This window comes from Rhamphochromis sp. 'chilingali' (genome assembly GCF_963969265.1).
Source record: "Rhamphochromis sp. 'chilingali' genome assembly, chromosome: 8".
Taxonomy (NCBI): domain Eukaryota; kingdom Metazoa; phylum Chordata; class Actinopteri; order Cichliformes; family Cichlidae; genus Rhamphochromis; species Rhamphochromis sp. 'chilingali'.
The window spans coordinates 39,145,736-39,166,957 of record NC_137935.1 but is presented as its reverse complement, the minus strand read 5'-3'; the positions used below and the strand labels follow the sequence as shown (position 1 = coordinate 39,166,957).

The window sequence follows — 21,222 nt, the reverse complement described above, 5'->3', positions numbered from 1 at the left end:
GACTCCATATGAAAAGCTGGTAGTGCTGGGGTTGGAGCCACAGCAGCATGACAGAACTGCTCGACTGGTTTTGACAAATGTTTGATTAGATTGGATGACTGGTCCACCTGCTTCAGGATTGGATGTTGCTCGTCAGAGGGTAGCCTATCAAATGATCCAAGCGCAACTTTGATGTTTTCTGAATCAATGATAAACTAAAACAGTGTGTTTCCTGTTGTAGTCTTAAGAGACTACAAATAACGGACGTCCTTAAATTTGACCTTGTCTGCATTAAAGTGTGGCTTTAAAGAAAGAAACTTTAGTCATTTCAGTATGCTCATTTTCTACACTGCTTATGTAATTGCAAATATACAACTGTTGTTTGTCACAGTCAGTGTTGGGGAGTAACGGAATACATGTACCGCCGTTACGTATTTAGAATACAAAATATGAGTAACTGTATTCCATTACAGTTACCGTTTAAAAAGGTGGTATTCAGAATACAGTTACTTTGTTGAAATAAATGGATTACACTGCGGTACTTTCCTGTTTCATATTGTCGCGGGTCAGGACTGTTTGGGTTTTGTTTGACAGCTACGTTCTGTTGTTCCAGGTGGCAGCGTTACGGTTGCCATGGTTACAGGGCGACGCTCTCTCTCTCTCTCTGCGACTGTGTGTTTCCTGGGTGAGAGAGCGCCTTTTCGTTGTTGTTGTTGTTGTTGTGCTAAGCTAACAGGCAGAATGCTACAAGCATAGCTCTAAAGAATGTAGCATCATGGGCAGTGTAGTCCGTGCTGCAGGGAGAATGGACTGCCATACACGTTATGGGTCTGTGAGCGCGAGGAGGGAGAAAAAGGGGAGTGGAAAGGTACGAGTTGTCATCGAGCAACAACGGGAGCTGGAAGCATGTAAATATAATAATAACCACTGCAGCCAAGAAGAGTGCCTGACGAGCCCAGTTGTAAGTAAGCTATTAAGACTCGACTGTACACCGTGTTCCTGTTTTCCTCCGAAAACAATAAGTTCTGTTGGAGCAGCCTTTCAACGCCTCTCTCTGTCTCTCGCAAGAAAAGTTGACCCACACAACAAAGTAAAGCTATTTTTCGGCTACGAGCCGACAGGGACCCCGCCGTATTAGTCAGAGGTCCCTTTACTACAGTTCGGAGTCGCGGACCTTCAGTAATAGTAATAAATCACACAGCAATAGGACATTCACGTTGTTGTAAAAAGCATGATAATATATTAAGTAATCCAAAGTATTCAGAATACGTTACTGTCATTGAGTAACGTAACTGAATACGTTACAGAATACATTTTGGGGCATGTATTCTGTATTCTGTAATGGAATACATTTTAAAAGTAACCTTCCCAACACTGGTCACAGTACAACATATAGTGAACATGCAGTGAAATGCTTGTGTCCTGAACTGTGGACAGGCTGCAGACGTAGCCACGCCACTCCAGGGCTTGTTTCTAGCATGGGGGTCATAGCCAGGACCCTTACTGGATACCGGGTGGAAATCAAACTTGCAACCCCCGCTCCAGAGGTGTGTAGTCTTACCACTACAGTATGCAGCTTCCATTACAGCCATTGCTGCAATTACACCACTTGTGGCTACTTGTATTTATATGCCTCCACCAATCAGAGAGGTTGCAGGTTAGTGTTATGACTAGAGATGGCACGATACCACTTTTTTTATGTCCGATACCATAAATTTGGATATCTGCCGATACCGATATGAATCCGATATAGTGTGTTTTTAATATATTGCTGCATTTTGTATAAGTTCATACTCAAGTTTAAATAAACAACAACACTGAAGCTATTCTGTTATACCTGTATTTAAAAAAAAAAATACACTACACACAAAATATTTCATAGTTCAGCAAAACTGATCAATCTAATAAACTTAAACCTGCTCCATCCTCCCTATTCTGGTATTTTAAAGAGCACTTAGCAGAAATATTAAGCAACCTAACTAATAGGGTTGCAAACTCCCAGCAAAAAAATAGGGAACCACCCCCCACCCTCCACCTCATGATGCACCTCCGAGCTGCTGAAAAAGGCCCAACAGAGACTGTACTTCCTGAGAACTCTCAGGAGGAATAACATCACACAGAGACTGCTGGTGTCCTTCTACAGAGCCACCATTGAGAGTGTTCTAACTTACTGCATATGCATCTGGTACACTAGCTGCACAGGGGCTCAGAGGAAAGCACTCCAAGGGATCATTAACACCGCCCAAAAGATCACTGGCTGCCCTCTCCCCACACTGGAAGTTCTACACAACGCCCACTGTTTTAAAAAGGCCCAAAACATCATAAAAGACACCTCACATCCTGGCCACTCCCTGTTCGAACTGTTGCCCTCAGGCAGACGGTACAGGGCAATCAGAGCAAGGACTAATAGACTCAAACACAGCTGTTATCCAACTGCAATAACACATCTGAATACTACAAAAAAAATGTCCATCACGCCACTCTTGTGTTAATCTATGCACGGTCTGAAGCATGTGTGTGGGAACGTAACAGTAAAACATTTACATACATCTTATTAGTATTTTAAGTATTCTATTTTATTTATTGAATTTTATTGTTTTATTTATATTTTGATATTGCTAGGGATGATGCAATGATCGGGGACCATTCTTAATTTCGTTGTTCTCATGACAATGACAATAAAGTTTCTGATTCTGATTCTGATTCTGATTAATCGACGTAATCAACCTTAATTTGATGCAGTGTGGGAAAAAATGCACAGAAATCAATTATTTTTCAAGAATAATTAAATAGATTCAACATCTTTCTTCAATAGAACTGCAGACTGCACAGATGGTACCTTCCCAAAGGAAAAAGTACTATAGCTTACTAGGGTATATATATTAGACTTAACAGTCACTATATACAGTAATGGACTTCTATACATTTTACATCAAATTAAAACTTTGGGTGTCAGATAATTATTTATTAAAAGCTCGACATTTTAAATGAGAATAAGAAAGAAAAGTATGTCTTTGTGCCCCCTTTTCCCTGTTCATGCCCTATCGGCCCCCCTGGCTAAACTTTGCTAGATCCGCCCCTGCACAGTTACCAGCGTCAGCTACATAGAAAAAGATCCTCGAGTAGAAAGTAATATTAAATAAATTCTAACAACAGCTTATCAAGCTTAAACGTGCTTCTGTTGTTCAGCCGCTGGTTTCCTCTTTCTGGTGCAAAGTGGGCCAAAAACAAACAAGAGAGACGGACTCGCGACAGAAAAGCCGATCAGCTGATCATTAAGCAGTTTCATGATTGAAGTAGCAGCAGGAGAGGCAGTCGCTCCATAGGTTGTTAAGCTTAACGCTGGAATACTTTACAAACATTCAGAGACGAACTTACACGCTTGCTTTACTTCTCTCGGGGATCACTTCCTCGGAGATGAAATGCTGGTTTGGTAGCGAGGCTACAAATACACACGACCGCTCTATCACGTGACCACACTGCTCCGATGTGCTACGGTTATGAGCTGAGTTACGCCGTGTCGCAAGTTTTGTGAGGTGCTTTTTTTGATATCTAATGGATCGGATTACATTTTTTATTTCTCTCCGATATCCGATCCAGTAATTTACGTCAGTATCGGACCGATACTGATACCTAATATCGGATCGGTCCATCTCTAGTTATGACAGACAGGACTGTGCTAACTATGACATAATTACCATAACAGTTATTGGACTATTCTTGACCTTTAAATGTTCATTGACATATCAGCTAAACTTTAGCTCATCCTTGATTCCAAGTGTGCAACAAATCTTGAGAAATTTTCCAGAGAAGCTTATGAGATGTTGATGAGGACGGGATGGAGAGCACTAGAATCTCCATCGTCATCGAGGTATTTTAAAGTCTGATTGGAGAATATGTTTACAATGCAAGATGTTGTTTATATGATGACAAAGACACACCGTCACTGGAGATGGTGGAGACCAAAATAGAGCTTAAAAACAGATTCATGTGGTCAAAGTCAAAGCTAACCATGTGTGATAGATATGCAAACTTGCACATCCGTTAAAGCCAGTGATATCTGCACAGCCTTTGTAACGTGTGATGATTCGACTTTTTAGTGCACTTAAGGCAAACGTAAAAACAATCCCAGTCTTTCTTTCACACTGTTACATGATTACATTAATACTACCACGCCTCTCTGTCAACGCTCACATTGTTGATGCTGTCTAATCAGCTCCACTTCGACAACTGCTCTTTAATACACGTGTAATATTTTCTGTCACAGCTTCAGCTGAATCAGTTTAATTTAACCCTTCGACAGCACAAGGTCAAAGCAAGAAGCACATATGACATTTTTGTTTGCGTCTTACGGAAAACTACTCATGCCGAGTTCCATCAACAACTCCCTTAAAAGCTGTTATTCCGCCTTTATGGAAACTTTTCTTTATAAGCGTCTCTGAACCACACTCGGGTTTCTGATATCACCTATTTCGACAGAGCCAGTAGGGGCAGTAGTGCTCATGGGGTTTCAGGTTTGACCCTAAAGCCTACCCAGACACACGTGCAAACGCTCATGCACACACACTGTCACCGCGATGTTAGCCGGCAACATTCAGGCATAAACTCATTTTGAGCAATAAACTTTATTTCCAACTAAAAGTTTAAGAGGAGAGACATTAAAAGAGAATCGCTTTTACCTGGATACGTTGGTGTTAGGGTGCAACAGCTAATTCAAATAACAGTGGACTACTGTGCCTTTAACAAAAAAGCAGAGCCCGTGCACGCAGGCTAACGACATCCGAGGAGACCCGGAGAGCACGCCTTCCACCGAGACAATGCCCTAAAGAAAGTAACAACACTAAAATTCAAAAGGTTCTTCTTCTGACCATGCTCCACCTCTCCACTAAGTTTACTGAAATGCAGACAGTTACTTTTACTGTAATCTTGCTGACAGGCAGATAATCAGTAAAACTGAGCCAATCACATACCTCTGACTTCTCTTTAGCAAGTAACCATGAGTAACTGGACATAAATCTTTATTTTAAAAAAGTAAAAATCAGTTTAACAACAAAACAGAGTTCAAACCCCAATTACAGGAAGTGACGGTGCGGGCGCACACACCATGCATATACCTTGGTTGGCCCAGTAACCTTTGTCATCTCCACAGACGCAGTTTCACTCTGACTACTGTCACACAGACAAAGCCTTAAACTAACGGCCTCAGCTGGATCAAACTTTACTAAGAATGCACAATTTGTGTTAACGGGCTGTGCTAATGAAGTGACGCAAATAAATTACCGCAAATGCCTTTCAGCAGTAACAGCAGGGTGCTGGTGTTTGACCGAACTGACATAACAGGTATGAGGAGGGAGCTGGTGTCTCTTCAGGTAATTTAAGTAAGAGTTGTAAGATCAGCTGATGGGCAGGGTGTGACTCCACCTTCATTCTTCACATTTATTTCCACAAAAACAGAAACACTGAACCATACAAAACCTAAAAAATGTATTTATAGATACAGGCTCAGCGAGTTTGAAAAATGTTAAAGGTCACACTGCTACTGAGGCTTTTCTCCTGCCTGAGAGGACGAGCACATCGTTAGGGTGGTGTCTCCTCGCAGCATGAAGAACCCAAACCACAGCCGGGGTTTCCTGGGTGGATTTTAAATTGGCAATGATGTGGTTTAAGTCTACAGAATAAAGTGCTGTACAAATGCAAAGTAAGTAAGTGGTCAGCAAGACTAGGAAAGCATTATATAAATGTATAAAACTAACAACACGTCTGCTGGGCACAGGTGTGCTGTAAGCACAACACAGAACAAGAACCTTTTCAATTATCCTGGTTTTTGGGCACAACACATGAAAACTGTGTCAAGTGCCAAAAAAGTGCCAAGATGTGGTTTTATGAAAGGTAAGCTGACGATCAGAAGGTATTTACAGGTCACTGACAACCTCGCAGAGACAACGAGACTAAAGAAAGCCACTGTCCCAAAGAGTCATGGGTTTATCTGCTCCCTGCATAGTCCTGCACGTTGGTGTGCAGGTTGTGGTAATACTAAATATGAGTGGAAACTGCACGGAATGTAAAAAACAGACTATCATTAGAAAATAATACATGATCTCGTGTTCTGAGATAATGGATGGGAATCGTGTGTGTTTTGTTTTGGGAGAGATGAATTCTATTAAAAAAGGCCTCCGGTCCTTTTCACAGATCACTCCAGCTGCTGTAACGACACCTGCGTGCAGTCTATTTCAACACAGAAATGGTTTCCTGGTGCACAGCGGTGAGAGCCACTGAAACATGGAATGACACCAACAAACATCAGCGCTTAATGACATCCACCCGACGGAGTGCAACAGCTCTGAACTGTGAACATTTATTTCGCTGGTGCCTCGTGTATCTGCTGCTTCTGCTGGCTGAAAACTACATGGGGATTTTAGCTTGCGTGTTGCGAATCCAAAGAAGCTGTGCACGTCTAACCCTACGCCTTTCACTTTCTTTAATAAGTCATCGCTGGTATAAAGATGAAGATATCCCAAAGTTAGACGTCTGAGGGCTGCTTTTTTAAAATCTTGGTCATTTTGGCCTGTATTTGTATAGCACTTTTCTAGTCCCTAAGGACCCCAAAGCGCTTTACACATCCAGTCATCCACACATTCACACACTGGTGATGGCAGCTACACTTTAGCCACAGCCACCCTGGGGCGCACTGACAGAGGCGAGGCTGCCGGACACTGGCGCCACCGGGCCCTCTGACCACCACCAGTAGGCAACGGGTGAAGTGTCTTGCCCAAGGACACAACGACCGAGACTGTCCAAGCCGGGGCTCGAACCGGCAACCTTCCGATTACAAGGCGAACTCCCAACTCTTGAACCACGATCGCCCCATTTTGCAGAAAAGCTCTGATGCTGAGCCAAAGCAAAGCGAGATTAATGGGTCAGTGAGCTACGTCGAGCTTCAAGTCAGAGTTCTTGGTGTTACCAAAGTGGCCCTCTTTGTAACTGACCAACTCACCATGGCAACTTCTTCTGAGCACAAAACCTTAGAGAAACTCTTTTATTTGCATCATATTTTAACTGCAATGTAAATTCTCTGTATTCTCTATGTGCCAGTTGTTAAGCTGTTTAGCTTACTAACAGCAAATGAAGCTACAAAGTCAGAGCAGTGCAAACTGTGCATCTTGTTGTTAGTGGCTTGTGCAGTCTATTCTTTTGGTGATGCCAGAAATCTATACATTTTTGCTTTACTTTGCTGCCAAGTCTCCTTTACACTGTTGAATTGGAAGCTACTAGAACACACAACAACAACCAAGAATAGCTATTTGATCAATGAAGTTAATTTCCCTTTGTGTGCAGGCAAACTAAAAGGATTTCCACATCTCCTTCATTAGCCGGTGGGTCAGTAAGTTTCAGTGTTTAAATGTATCCAGTTTAAAGTTTCCGAGCTAATGTGAGGCAGTTATGTTAAAAATGAACAGCAGCACCGTGAGCACACCCACACTTAAAACAATTAACTCTGATTAAAATGCTCATCGTACCGCTCTGGGCGCTAAATCACAGGATTAACAATTTTCTGCAACATTAATTTCCTGTCTTCTTTGCAACAGTGTTGCAATGTAATGTTAGATTTTATCACCATTTCAATATAATCATTTGATAACACTCACTGGAGTCGGCTGTGCTCGTGGGGATTATTCTGTGCTGAAGGAGAGTCGGGCAACACATTAAAAGCCCCTTTGATGAGAATGTGCATCGGACCCAGAGCAGAAAGCTCAGCTTAACACAGGAAGCTGATAACCACCGTTGTGATACCTGTTATGTCCAGCTGGGGTTTTAGATTTTTTCAACTCCGCTAAAGCAAAGAAAGCCCGGCTGTATTGAATTTCCCTCGTAGTGCAAGTGTTTGCATTTCTTTTATATCACTAAAATCTGCAACAGGCCAACAATGATAAACCACATCTTCAACTATGAAGCCAAAGATCAACTTAATAGAAGGTGTGTGTGTGTGTGTGTGTGTGTGTGTGTGTGTGTGTGTGTGTGTGTGTGTGTGTGTGTGTGTGTGTGTGTGTGTGTGTGTGTGTACGCACCTGTGTGGCAACAGTCGATAAAGTCTATTGATTTGTGGAAAAAAGTGACAAAAACAGTGATTTTACTTCCCACTGGGGGGGGCGATGCCTAACATCCATGTGATCTTACCCAGACTGAGGCACCAGTAGATCACTGGTGACCTTTTTCTTTCATCCTGCAGAAGCAGGACAAACGGCTATCCACTCCTTTAAACCTTGCTGTTAACGATGTAACATTTTTCCACATGTACTAAAACAAGCTGCAACATCTGATGTCGTCTTTGAGCTCAGAAATGTCACTGCAGTCACACACACACAAATATTACATCACCTTGTGGATCAAGGGATCCTGAAACAGAAATCCTGAAAAGGGCTCATGGGAAGGCCAATTCTGCATACGCCCAATGCCACCCAAATGGCAGTGACCTTGGCTCCTCCAGTGAACACAGCTACCCCTACTTAGCTGCCTCCAAAGTTCTCATGCCTAGCACTGATTTCAGTGGTGGATCTGCACCTAAAGAGCAGAACCGACTGCCAAGGAATCTTTGAGCAACATCAGCAGCTAAAATGTTTCATTAGATTTTAGTTGCAATGCAGGATGATGCTATATAGTTTATATCTAGTAAGGTCGATACCTTAAAATTGGACTACATACAGTGTTCGCTCGGCAAAGCCCCACACCCACTCTCCTTTTGCACACAGATCTCTGCAGATTCTCCCGTAGCAAGCAGGGAGACATGGCTCTGATCCAAAACAACAAATATCTTGTGTTGGTTTTGACACTCTAAGGTTAACATTAACTTCTGTTAAATATTCATGTGTGGGAAGAGTTGACAATATTTGAATGAAAACACAAAGAAACGACTGTTTTTAAAGGCACCAAACAGCCTTTTGTACTTTGCAGAAAAGCTGCATGTCTGTGTGATCTAGGGCCATTTATAAGTCATCCACGTTCAGGGATGTGCAGTTAGGACTACAGGGAAATATGTTTCTCTTCATGAACTGTGCACACAGAACCCCATAAGCACCTGCAGGACCACAGAGTATGCATTGGCCAGTCATTAACCTACCAGCTGCCGAGTACAAAATCTACGTGAAGCTGGATGGCAACTGCAGAAACTGGAGCAGCTAATACTCCTGTTTATGTACGGCTGCCTCGAGAGGCTGATGCTGAGCTCACGCGGCTCACTCATTTCATTTTTCTCATCACTGCTAATACAACCCCAGTGCCAAAAACACTGTGCACATAATGCAATGACTGAGGTGCAGATCCACTATGTTGTTTTTATGATCAGTTGTCAATAAAATATTTAATATTTAAAATGAGAAAATGTACCGCTTTAAGAGACGTTGTTACAATTCTGTATCCCCTCTATTTTAGCACCACTTGTGGTGTTACTGGGAACTGAGGAAAGCATTTGCTGGACTTTTGAGAGAGCAAAGTGTTTGAAAGGTTGAACCTGAGGTACGCCAGATCAGCACCATGAAGCTATACTGTGGTAACAGATGAAGCGTGCACTCGAGCAGCGTCCTGCTGACACACAAGGCCCTACCTGAAAAAGACATCCATCATCTGGATGGGAGCATATCTTTCATACCTTTCAGCCTCGGGTGCCTTTTCCAAACGTGCAAGCAGCAAATTCCATCAGCACCTATCCAATTATGTAACCCTAATACATTAGCACATCCCATAGTACCCAGGCAGATTACTAAACATCCTCCTACATGATTAGCATTAAAGCTGACCACAACATCACTGATGAGCTTAGCTTTGAGAATTACATCTTCACAAATTCTATAGCCATAAGATATATTGACAATATGGATAAATATAATTATATTAAGCAATCTGTACAAATAATATTGATGGAATTCTAACAATAAACCTAAGCCATTTTAATAAACTGGCCCAGCTACATGCTGTGGGTCTGAGGTCAGCAGGGTACCCGCCTTCTACTCGGGCCTGAACCCATGCATCAATGAGAGGTGACAGCTACCCAACTGAAGACAGGACTGATTAATGCTCAAGTGCTGAATCACAGGCTGCAGGCAGCCAATCACACATGGGGATCAACACAGAGCACAAAGCTGCAGGAAGAGAGACTAAAGCCCCCTTGTGTGTCATGAGAGGTAGCAGCTAACTGTATTCATGACACAAGCAGCAGAAAACGATCCGTACAACCACTGCACACAGAAACCTGGCTGTCCTCCACATCTCTGATTAACCGCAAAACAAACAAACAAACAACAACAAAAAAAACAGCAAATAAATCTTTGAAGTTGTTTTTTAATGTGAAGGATGATAAGAATCAGATTCATGAATTCATTTTGTTACATGATTCGTTATTCAGTTCAGATTCTGAGCTCCTCTCTGAGTCTGAGCTGTAGACTTCAGACATAAAGAGCTTATCCCAACAGAGCTTTTTGACTCATTTTATAAAGAAAACCGATGAAAGATTTGGAAAACGAACAGGAAAAAAGCAGACACTTCACACTGGCTTTGCACTGCCTCGACTCGAAAGAAAAAGTGAACCAAACACTGGTGACGCAGATCAACCGTTAACTCGAGTTCAAAGGTCAGTTCAAAAGCAACGAAGTAGAACAAATCAGGGTAAGTACTAGTTTTCCTTTCATGTTTCGCCCTCCCTCCCTTCTTCACACGTACAAGCATGAATTCAGGGTCCAACGCCTCTTTGTGGCCTATCAATAATCTGTATTACCAACCAATAAATTGACCTTGTGCAGCCAGAGAGCAGCAGTAACAGCACTCAGCACACTCTATTCAGCTGCAGCAGCTGCACATAAACTGAGGTCATGAAATTTCAAACCACATTGATGCAGTTTATTAAAAGACACGTGAGAAAACTGAATGACATCAGTCCATGACCGATGCATAAAAAAATGTTGTATTTTTATTATGACTACGAATCAAGTGAAACATATTTCTAATTACCTTCCATAACTCATTACAGTCTGTAATATAAATACATCCAACGTCAAAGCATCAACAGCCCAGCCAGTTAACCATTAACCTACCAGGACAGGATTTAATGAGGCTGTAGAAAAGCGATTAGTCCCCTCCCACCTCTCCATGCAAGAATGCAGATTAAGGTACAAACAGATAGATGGCTACAGACGTTTTGGCTTATTGTTCAGATTTGGGCCTGTGGAAATGTTCACAGCCTATAGTGGGACTTGCTGCCGTAACGTACACACATCTAATATTATGGCGATGATGACCAGGCACCTTAAAGTCACATGAATCGTGAAGATGTGGCGGCCTTCATCTCACACATATTAGCAAGTGCAAGCATAACAAATACCCTGGAGGTCCTAGGAGAGCTCCACAATCTCCATGGTGACAGATGTGGAGGTGGTTCACCAGAGGTAGCAGAGCACAGCTGGCTGAGGAGCCCATTTAGTCCTCATGAGTTTGGAGTCTGATGTTAAATATTCATCAAGTTAAATCATTTCTGTTTAAAACAGTAACTGCATTGATGAAGATATTACACCTGTTCTGAGGAGCAGATCTCCAACAGCTCGTTAATATTGAATGTCTGGATTTGTGTCTGGCACTGAATTTAGATTTGCTTGCACTGGTCATCTTCTACAACGTTAGTCTCTTGAAATGAGCTTTTTAATGCACACAGCCACCAAACCAGAGACCAGCTTCTTTCAACGGGAATAATAAATGAAGGGCAGGCTCTTTCCCTCCTGTAGCATCTGCTTCACTTATTGTTTTTAAAGCTACGAGTTCTAAATTATAGTCCTGTCGTTACTGGTTCTTCAGGCTTCCAAGCAGATTTTACAAGATTGTCTTCAATAACCACCCCATGCACCTGACGAGGGAAAAAAGCTGTCTACTCTGTAGACAACAAGCCTGCCACTTTGAGGAAAACACGTCTGAAATAGTCGTGGCTAGCAAGCCCGAGCTTGTAAAATAAGTTTGGGGGACTCTCACCAGTAAAATAACTGCAGAAGGCACCGTTCTTCTGTATGGATATGAACAAAGACTGCAAAAAACTAAAAATGAATGCTAAACAGAGTCCATGTATGACTCCAATCACATAAAACCATCCGAATGTATCAGAAACATTTTTTTAAAAATGAGGGCACGTCTGAGAAAGTTTCTATGATTTCTTAATTCTTTGTTTTTAGTGTCACACACTGGTTAAACAATGAGCACTGTCACCTGACTGCGAGGAGGCTCCCTGCGCCTCTGTGGGTCTCCTCCAGGTACTCTGGCTAACTGGTGACTGTTAACTGGCCATTTACAAACAGGGCCTTAATAACTGATTCTACTGATACTGATGTTTACTGGGAAATTAAACTCAGTCCATCAAATACCTTGTCAGTACCACAGGAAGATCAGCATGGTGGTAACAGCAAACCTGGTCAGACACTGACCCTCTCACCCAGCTGAGCATGGACATTTTAAAGCTAACAGAAGAAAGCTCTAGAACCAAAGCTGCCCCCGAGCCAGCAGCCTCACTGAGACCAGAGGACCAAAGCAGTTACAAGGAAGGAAAAAGGGTTCATGTCCTGGTGATGTCATAAACATACTGAAAAATTATTTTATTATCTAATATTCGTTTGTTGTTTTTAATGTAAATCTGTTATTTTGCTTGGTGAGGCAGAATATGCCACCAGATAAAGGTGCATGTACAGCAACTCATTTTCAGTTAATTATTTGCACCTCCTTTAAGTTCAATTTATTAAAGCGCTTAAAGTGAGAGAATATCCTGTGACTCAGTGCAGTCAGGTGGAACTACACAGTTTCATAAACAAGTAAATGACACTGTGCATTGAAGGACAGTTGAATTTTGCATGTACATGCTGTCAGTTACAGTTCTTATAAGAGAATCAGCAAAATGAATAAATCACAAATCAGAGTCAGACACCAAAACTGCAACAAGGATGTCTCTACTTTTTGAAACTCTATCTTTTTACTGCGACTGATGAATCAAACTCTACTTTAGATCAAGCTTCAAAATAACTGTTTCATTGGTTCAATGCCTTAATGCTTTCTTGGTATAAACCTTTGATGATTTACGTTTGTGAAAACCATTTCTCACACATCACAGTTCTTTTGATTTTCCTGTATATTGCGCTCATTTCATCTTTGCCTTGATGACACCTTCTGTGTTTGTTTCACGTTCAACGTGCGTCACTTTTACATAACTTAAGGGCTCCGCTAAATACAGAACAAAGAATCTGTAAACCAAGCGAAGACGAGTTTGAGTCAAATAAAATAAAACATTGTTCTCCTGGAACTCCTGATCTAACGTGATGATTGGCACTGCCAGAGAGCAGAAAACTGTTGTAATAAGACGCGCTAATGGGAAAGTAAACAAAGAAAGGCCTCATTATGGAGAACACTTTGTGTATTGTAATGCTGTGATGCAATCCGGGTATTCTTAGACACTGAGTGGCATTAAATGCAATGGCTACCATTCGATTCACACAAAACAATGGGTGTGATTTCTACGAGTGCCCCAAACACACTTTTCAGCCACTCACAGTCTCAGGCTGTCTAAAGACTGCGTCTGTAACACCCGACACAAGTCACTGCATCCTTAGCTTGTCTTTGGCTCTCCCATACTGTCCACACAGACACTTTCACAGCAGGTTTCCACTATATGGCCACCTCGCTAAATCATCATGGCAGTAGAGGAGCAGCCAGAACCTCCTGCTGTGACTTGATGTTTTCTGTCCTATAAAATAAGCTGAGCCTGGTCGGCCGCTGCTGCTGTCGAGACTGGAAGCCTCCACCATGGCTTCTGAAGCAGCAAATCCTGAACTCACATGTGCCTCGGTGCCCTGTTTAGTCTGGGCAAAGCATCAACAGAAACACCTAGAGGCGCAAACATACATGCAGCTCTGTTCTTGAAGAGCTCATTTCACCTGTGGACATGATGTCACGCAACCAGCACGAGGCTGCTGTGTTGTGGGGTCGGCAAGAGGAAAAACCACATAAAACAGGAAAATCATTTTTACTCTCAGGGTCTATTTTGTGCTGTCGGAGAGGGAAAAAAGGTGAACAACAAAAACAACAAATGGGTTTTACATAATAAGACTATTACAGATTCTTCTGAGTTTAGAGCAATTACTCTAAAAAAAGCAAACAAACTGTACAATACAGCCAAGGAAGGAAAAGAAACACCTACAGAGGCTGAACGGGCTCATGGATGGTTAACTATACCATTCATGTCAGATGGAAACAGGATCATTAAGAGTCAGAAATAAGCAAAGAATAAATAAGAAGTGCAACTGAAAAAAAGCTAGTCTTCCAATTAATTTCTATAAAACGGAAATAAAATGTGGACCACAATCGATGAATGTCCAGAGGCATGAAACCTTATTGGCAATGACAACATGAGGTTTCAAAATTTTACATGAACAAAAATTCTACAAGCAGATATGCATCCACCTACAATGCAGCCATGACAGGAACAGAACAAGTTTCCAGTGGTGAAGGACAGGACAGTAACTTTGGACCGACACTCGGTTTTTATTCATAGACGTGGAGGGATTTCTCTCCTTAACAACAACAACAATCTTTATTTATAGAGCACATTTAAAAGCCTTGGGCATACCAAAGTGCTTTACATAAAACAATAAAAGGTTCAAATATTGATAACGGATAAATAAAAATAAGGAGTTATGTTCATAGATAAAAGCTACCAATAAGAATGACTACAGCACATGGGTAATAGCAAGATAAAAGCTGTACCACCATAATAAAAAACACCAATAGAAAGATAGGAGGGAATTAATACAAGAGGTCAATAGGTCACAGCAACCAAACAAACAAACAAACAAACAAACCAGCAATTAAAAGGTGGAGAAGGCAAGTTTAAAAAGATATGTTTTAAGCTGTGATTTAAAAGAATGAATAGAATCAGATGCCCGGATGCCAATCGGGAGATTGTTCCACAGCACAGGTGCAACAAGAGCAAACGATCGATCACCTCTAGTCTTAAGTCGAGATCTGGGCTGAGCCAGCAGTAACTGTGACGATGACCTTAAAGCCCTGGCAGGAGCATAAGGGTTTAAAAGGTCCTTAAGGTAGCTGGGTGCAGTGTTGTTAGTAATTTTAAAAGTAAACAACAACAGTCCTAATGGGACTTACTGGGGAGCCTCTGGTCATTTGTAATAATTTTGGAAGTAGTCTGTGTCTCACAGTACTGCCCGAGTTCGCCGTCTCCATAATTTGTTAAATATCCCAGTGCAAAGAAATGGTCTTCCATACTTATCCACACACAGAAGCGATGCAGCCCAACATGCTGCCTCTCAGATATTTGCTCCAATGGTAGCATTCGCTGTCATCTTGTGTCTAACGTCCGTCCCACTCACAGCCCTGCTCATCATTATTCGGTTTGCTGCACTGTTGCACATTCAGCAGTTTTGTGAATACCTTTGGTTATGTTTAAATCCCCTCTGTTTTATGAAAAGCGATGAGTGAAATCTTTATTATTTATCATTGTTCAGCATGATGTTTCACTAGCTGAACATGAAAAATACGTTTCAGTGATTCAAAGGGGCGTTCAGATGTGACTTGTGAATTCTGTACTTGATTTTGAAATGATAGAATACCGTCACACCCCAGCTCGGCACCTTCAACATGTACTTTTGGTGTAAAAACAAAAGAATGCCCTTGTTGTGTGCCTTTCCTAAAACTAGAAGGCTTAAGATCCCTGTGTGTGGTGTAAACTTACAGTAACCACATGCAGGAAGTCTAGGACCAAAAACTAAGCAACCTCCAACTCAAGGAGGCTGTTTAACAGCTGATAAACTTCTTATCTTTGCTCAACAATGAAAAATAAATACTTGCTGTGAAGCATATACCACGTGGTCGTAGAAAGCTCCATCACACTGGATTTCCACAATATTAAACTGCATCCTGGAATAACCTGACATTTACAACTTTGCTCAAAATATAGAGATTGTTGTATAGACTGTTGCACTGCTATCTAGTCACGTTTCCATAGCAAACACCATACTGGAGGTTTCTACGACAGCAGAATACAAATTTACATCCCCATGCAAAGCAGCGCTGCATTAACTCAGCTGATAAGGCCTGCTGACGTAGAGTGAGTGTGAGGCTGTGTGTCACAGTGACCGCTGTTGTTGTTGCATCGCTGAACTACATAGTGGTCAACCACAAAGGTACAAATAACCCGTGAAGGTGTTCCAGAAAAGTGCCAGGAAAGATTACTAAGAAGAACCGGTCTCACTGAGAACACAAGGAACCACAACAACAGGTAAACACGTCAACCCAACTCTTTGACAGCTCCATCAAAATCATGAACAATTATTCTGGACAGCAAGAAAGACATCCAGATGAAGCTCCACATTTTTAAAGCCACGTATTGTTGCTCGGTTAAAAAACGTCTTCCTCAAGGCCAGTTCATCAACAACAGGGCTACCTGTGACAACTGAGATCAGCCTCTCACCACCATGACTGGAAGGGTCCATATCATCTGCTCCCTCTTGAATTTGACTGACAAGAAGGAACGCCAACAAGCACATCGCCGTTAAACTCGGCCAAACACGAGCATCACTGTGAAAAAGGAAAGTGGCACAATAGTTGTGCTTTCTTCATCACAGAACGTCCAAAAATCAACTACGACTCTATGAAGTGTGCAGGTCTGAACACTATACTTGTGTTCAGCGCTCCACTTCCTATTATTCCCACTGCAAAGAAACTGACTGCGATTCAGTGGCAGGAGTAGCAGAGGGTGAAAATGACTGAATGAAGTTGCATTTCTAAAAAAGTGTTGGTTTTCACAAATACAGTATCGATAATATTAAATCACCTCATTGCATCCTGTAAAACATTCTGCTATGTAATCTATTCAGGTTTAGGATATGAAGGAACTCTTTGATGTGAACTGTTTCCAAATGACGACTAAAACAGATGTTAGAAGTGTTGTTAAATCATACGAGAGATTTCCATGTTTGTAGAAGGAGCAGGTGCCCGTGGTGGTTGAAGGTCATGCTATCAAGAAGCTGTTGTTGGTTGCTCTAATGCATGAAATCAAAAATGCATCACAGTGGTGCCGTGAAATCCCCAAAACTCACAGAGAGGAACTTTAATACAACGAATCTGTTGCTTTGATTCTATCAAAACTGTATCTCTAACACGAAGAAATGTATGAAATTTACACAGAGCTCTGTTCATTCTGGACTGAGTGGGAGGGGTTTTTGGTTTTTTAGAATTTAAGTTCATTTGCTTGTCATCTCTGGGCAAGCTGACCAATCAGAGCAGCCTGGAGTTAGTGGGCTGGGGAGTGTAAAAAAGACAGGAGTATAAAAGAAAAACAGAATGTAACCAAATGTAATCCCCAAAATCTGAGCCTGTAAGTGTACCCGGGCTCCTCAACCACAGTCTCTATAAGCACATATGATACACGATGATGAGTGCCCACCTCTGGCCCTGGACGGAAAGCTTTGTGAACATTGTCTGCTGCAGTATGCACAATCAGCTGCTAAATGGAAGCATCACTTCCCTGCTGTAAAGTGCCATTCAAAGTGAGATTACTTTAAAAACGAACCTTATTACTCAAGAGAGAATCACACCCATCATCCTTGATAGTTTTACAAATGCAGTTAAATGTTCGTTCAGGTCACGTTACTGTTCTGTCAGCTCTGTTCCTCACGGACAACGACGATCGTAATGATAACAGCAGATTCAAGCAGGTGGAGCCGTTCAGTGTGGAATAAACACCATCGCTAGACCTGACCTGAAGTTAGCTGTCACTGCAGCAAGCCACTCACCAAATGTTTGGACTTGAGCCTCGAACCTTCTCTCAAACAAATTAACGCTCCACTCTCCCACATGAGTAAATGTTCAATTGTACTGTGAGTCAACAGAAAAAGGGAAGATGACTTTTACCTCTAAAATCTTAACACTCTCAGATGTGTGTCTCTTGAACCCCTTATTACGGTACATGTTTATATATTAGATTTCCCACATTTCTAAGATTTGAGTTTATTCTATTTCAGAAAAGTGACGATGAGGAGGAACACGCACTTTTTGGTCAGATCTAATGTTTCAGGCACAATTATCCCTCGAGAAACTACCACGCACAAATCAGGCTTGAATGAATAAATGGTGGTGAGGAGTGATCGGAGGATAACACAACAAAGGTGAATCTTTCTGACTGTAAGCCCATTACGCTGCTGATGTCCTGGCAGAATAGGCTCTCGTGAAAACTGAACTCATAATTGCAGCAGTCAAGCCTGCTGTAGCAATTAGAAATGGTGTCATGTGACTGCTTTGATAAGACTGGATAATCCCACCCTGTGTGTATGGTCACATATGATCGTCAGAGTGTAACTGGCAATCTGTTTGAGGCATATTTAAGCCGCAGTATTACAAAGACTGAAGTCACGCTACCCGAAAATCTAAACTGTGCTAAGGCAACATAATAACATTAATAATAATAAAGATGTCCGGTCAAACTTCCCTGCGGAAGCCTGGTAAAGATATGACACAGTAATAGATGTGTAACAGGCTCTCGTGGCTGGAATCCAGACTGACAAAGTTCAGCTGTTGCCAACCCAGGGAGTAAAGTGCAACAAGAAAGCCATCAGGGATAAGATCTCTGTGTGTTTGCAGATAAATGTTCACCCATATCTTACATAAGTGCCGCTATGCTTACACTGTATCCATTGCTTCACCTGTGCGTACTTAAACTAACCTGACAACAAAATGCTTCCAGTAAAGCCCATACGAGCTGAAATACATCATGACGCTGCATTAGATTACAGGCCTGTCAACGCTTGTTTGTTTACCAGAGACCAGCCAATGGCTTCCCCAGTGTTAAAAAGCCCACCTGATCATTTTTAAGAGACTGACTGCAGCGGCAGCTATTTAAAGCACAACTGGTTGTTGTTCCGCTCCAACTACACGGCTAGCTGGTGGACGCTAGGCTCCGCAGAACCTGACAGCTCACTAGCAACAACAGTAACGATTAAGCAGCACATGGCTCGGTTTGAAAACCGGGAGACGAGGGCTGCAACAAACAGTCTGGAGGCATTCCCCACTGACAACTTAGGTGAAAGCCAGCTAACTGTCTAGCTACTAGACAAGCAAGCTAGTGGTAGCAGCACAGACATAAACGTTAGTCAGCTGCAGTTAGCTTGATACAGAGGCAACCTGTGATGCCATCCAAAAATATATATAAATGAAAAATATATTCAAGCACGGATTCGAGATTTCTTTCACAACTGTTTCTCCAAATACTGTCCGCGCAGCCCATCCCTCCTCGCTAGCCAGCACTAGCTCCCACAGCAATTAGCTGGACAGGACGTCAAACCAAGCGTAGTTCAACAACCTGCCAATTTAACTAGACCTTGCACTTAAATAAAGACACGCGCTTCATAAAAATACTTCAGGATTATCTCTATGCTATAAGGAATAATAATTAAATTCGGCGCGGTCAGATTTTACACAGCGACTGTTTAACTACGTTATTTTTCAAGATTTCATTATCCACATACGCTTTCCGCTGCAACCCAGCGTTGTCTCTTACGAGGGCAAACGACTGCGGAAAATACATGCTCAGCTAGTGATTAACTAAACATCAGAAAAAATAAGGAAGCTTTTCGACAAATTTTAATGCCGAAATGAATACTGGGCACAACAATTCCATCGAGGCCGTGCGTTTACTTTATACCCGGCGTCTACTTCGTATAACAGGTGAACCCAGTTAAAGCGTTACACTTTAACGGGTGGTCAGGACGTTCTCTTTTCCATATGGCTAGCCCAAAAGCAGACAGCTAACCTAGCGCAACGACAGATTTCTACTTCCCACGATTTTTGGCTTACCTCTCTTAACGGCCTCGTCATATGACAGGAATCCTATCCTCGACTCCTTGGCCCCCATGCTCCCCTCATTTCATTGCAGTGTGAGGAAATAAACGTTACGAGCTGAGTTGGACAGGGGTGTTTGTCGCCTTATCCGTTTATTGTGAAATGGGCTCCTGGCGGTATGTGTATGTGGTGAACGGGTGAATGTTTTTCAGCGACGCCTCCATTCTGTCACATGATCTGACTCTACAGGTCAGTTGATCTGCGAGTTCTAATACGAGTGAACGCAACCCGAATCACATACAGGGGTGGGGGGTTTCGACTTCAGACGGGGTTTTCAGTCTTATCCGGGAAAATGCAAAACAGCACTTTTACTTAGTATGCGAAGTCATACCAAGCTGTCAGTGTGCGACGAGTGCAGCCACAGTTCAAACCAGTGATAACAGCCCCACCGTGTGGTGGTGCTGCTGAATAACGCTAGCTGACTCTCCCCACAGCGACCCCCGAAGGTACGTTCAGTCAGACGATACTGGTGGCACATAGCAGATGAAAGTTTGCAATATATAGTGTCTAATAGTGATGGGCAGATGAAGCCTCATGAAGCACTGAAGCTTTTCATCCAATTGGTTCACCTCAACGCGAAGCTTCTTGAAGCTTCATTTGCTCTAGCAGAACACCTACTGGACGTAAAAATATTAGTTGGCATGAATTTGAAGAGTGTGGCATTTTGCACACAGCCTGTAAATGTCAACAACAAAAGGAGTGTGTAAAACATCTATATTGTAGTGATGGCAGTATACTGTGTATATTTATGCTGGCAGTATGGAAAATGATTATTTGCGGCAAAGTTTGAACCGCTTCCTGAACCAGTCACGTGGTACAGCCGGGCAGCGAGGCTTCGGACGTCATCATTTTCAGCTCCTCCCATAAATGAAGCAAGCCTCGATACGCGCTTCGCGGAAACGCCCCCTCCATTACTCGACACACGCTTCGAAGCCTCGATACAGAACGTCACATCACTAGTGTCTAACGCGTATATGGCGTTTGTTGCATTTCAGTGAATGTGGGAAGTAGTCCACTTATGTCAGTCGTTGTGAGTTCAGAATTTTTACACCAAAGTCGTAAATACTTATTTAAAGTTTGTCATAATGCTTGCAGAGGCGGATCTAGAAGGGTGGCATGGGGTGGCAAGTGTCACCCTAAAATGATCTCTTGCCACCCCAAGTGCCACCCTAGTTTTACATATGACAGTGTTGTTTATTAAAATAAGATAGTATTAACACTTTAAGTGCAGTTACAGTTAACAGTGAATATAAATTCTAAAACTGAATATATTGCATAGTGTTACCCCCCTCCACCATTAACAAATGGTTCAACCCA

General features: G+C 42.2%; 1 protein-coding gene across 4 annotated transcripts in view; it reads right to left on the bottom strand.

Annotated features, from left to right (window-relative positions):
* The window catches only part of usp32 (ubiquitin specific peptidase 32), a 68,837-nt gene extending 48,751 nt beyond the window's left edge, over positions 1 to 20,086 (bottom strand). For 2 of the 4 annotated variants that reach the window (XM_080888428.1, XM_080888427.1), the window contains exon 1: positions 19,861 to 20,085. In XM_080888428.1, the coding sequence (XP_080744554.1) occupies positions 19,861 to 19,918 (58 nt within the window). In that variant the 5' untranslated portion in view covers positions 19,919 to 20,085. Of the gene's footprint in view, positions 1 to 19,860 lie in introns of all 4 variants that reach the window. The other 2 variants (XM_080888426.1, XM_080888429.1) reach the window with 2 other exon arrangements.
* Positions 20,087 to 21,222: the final 1,136 nt, after the last annotated feature.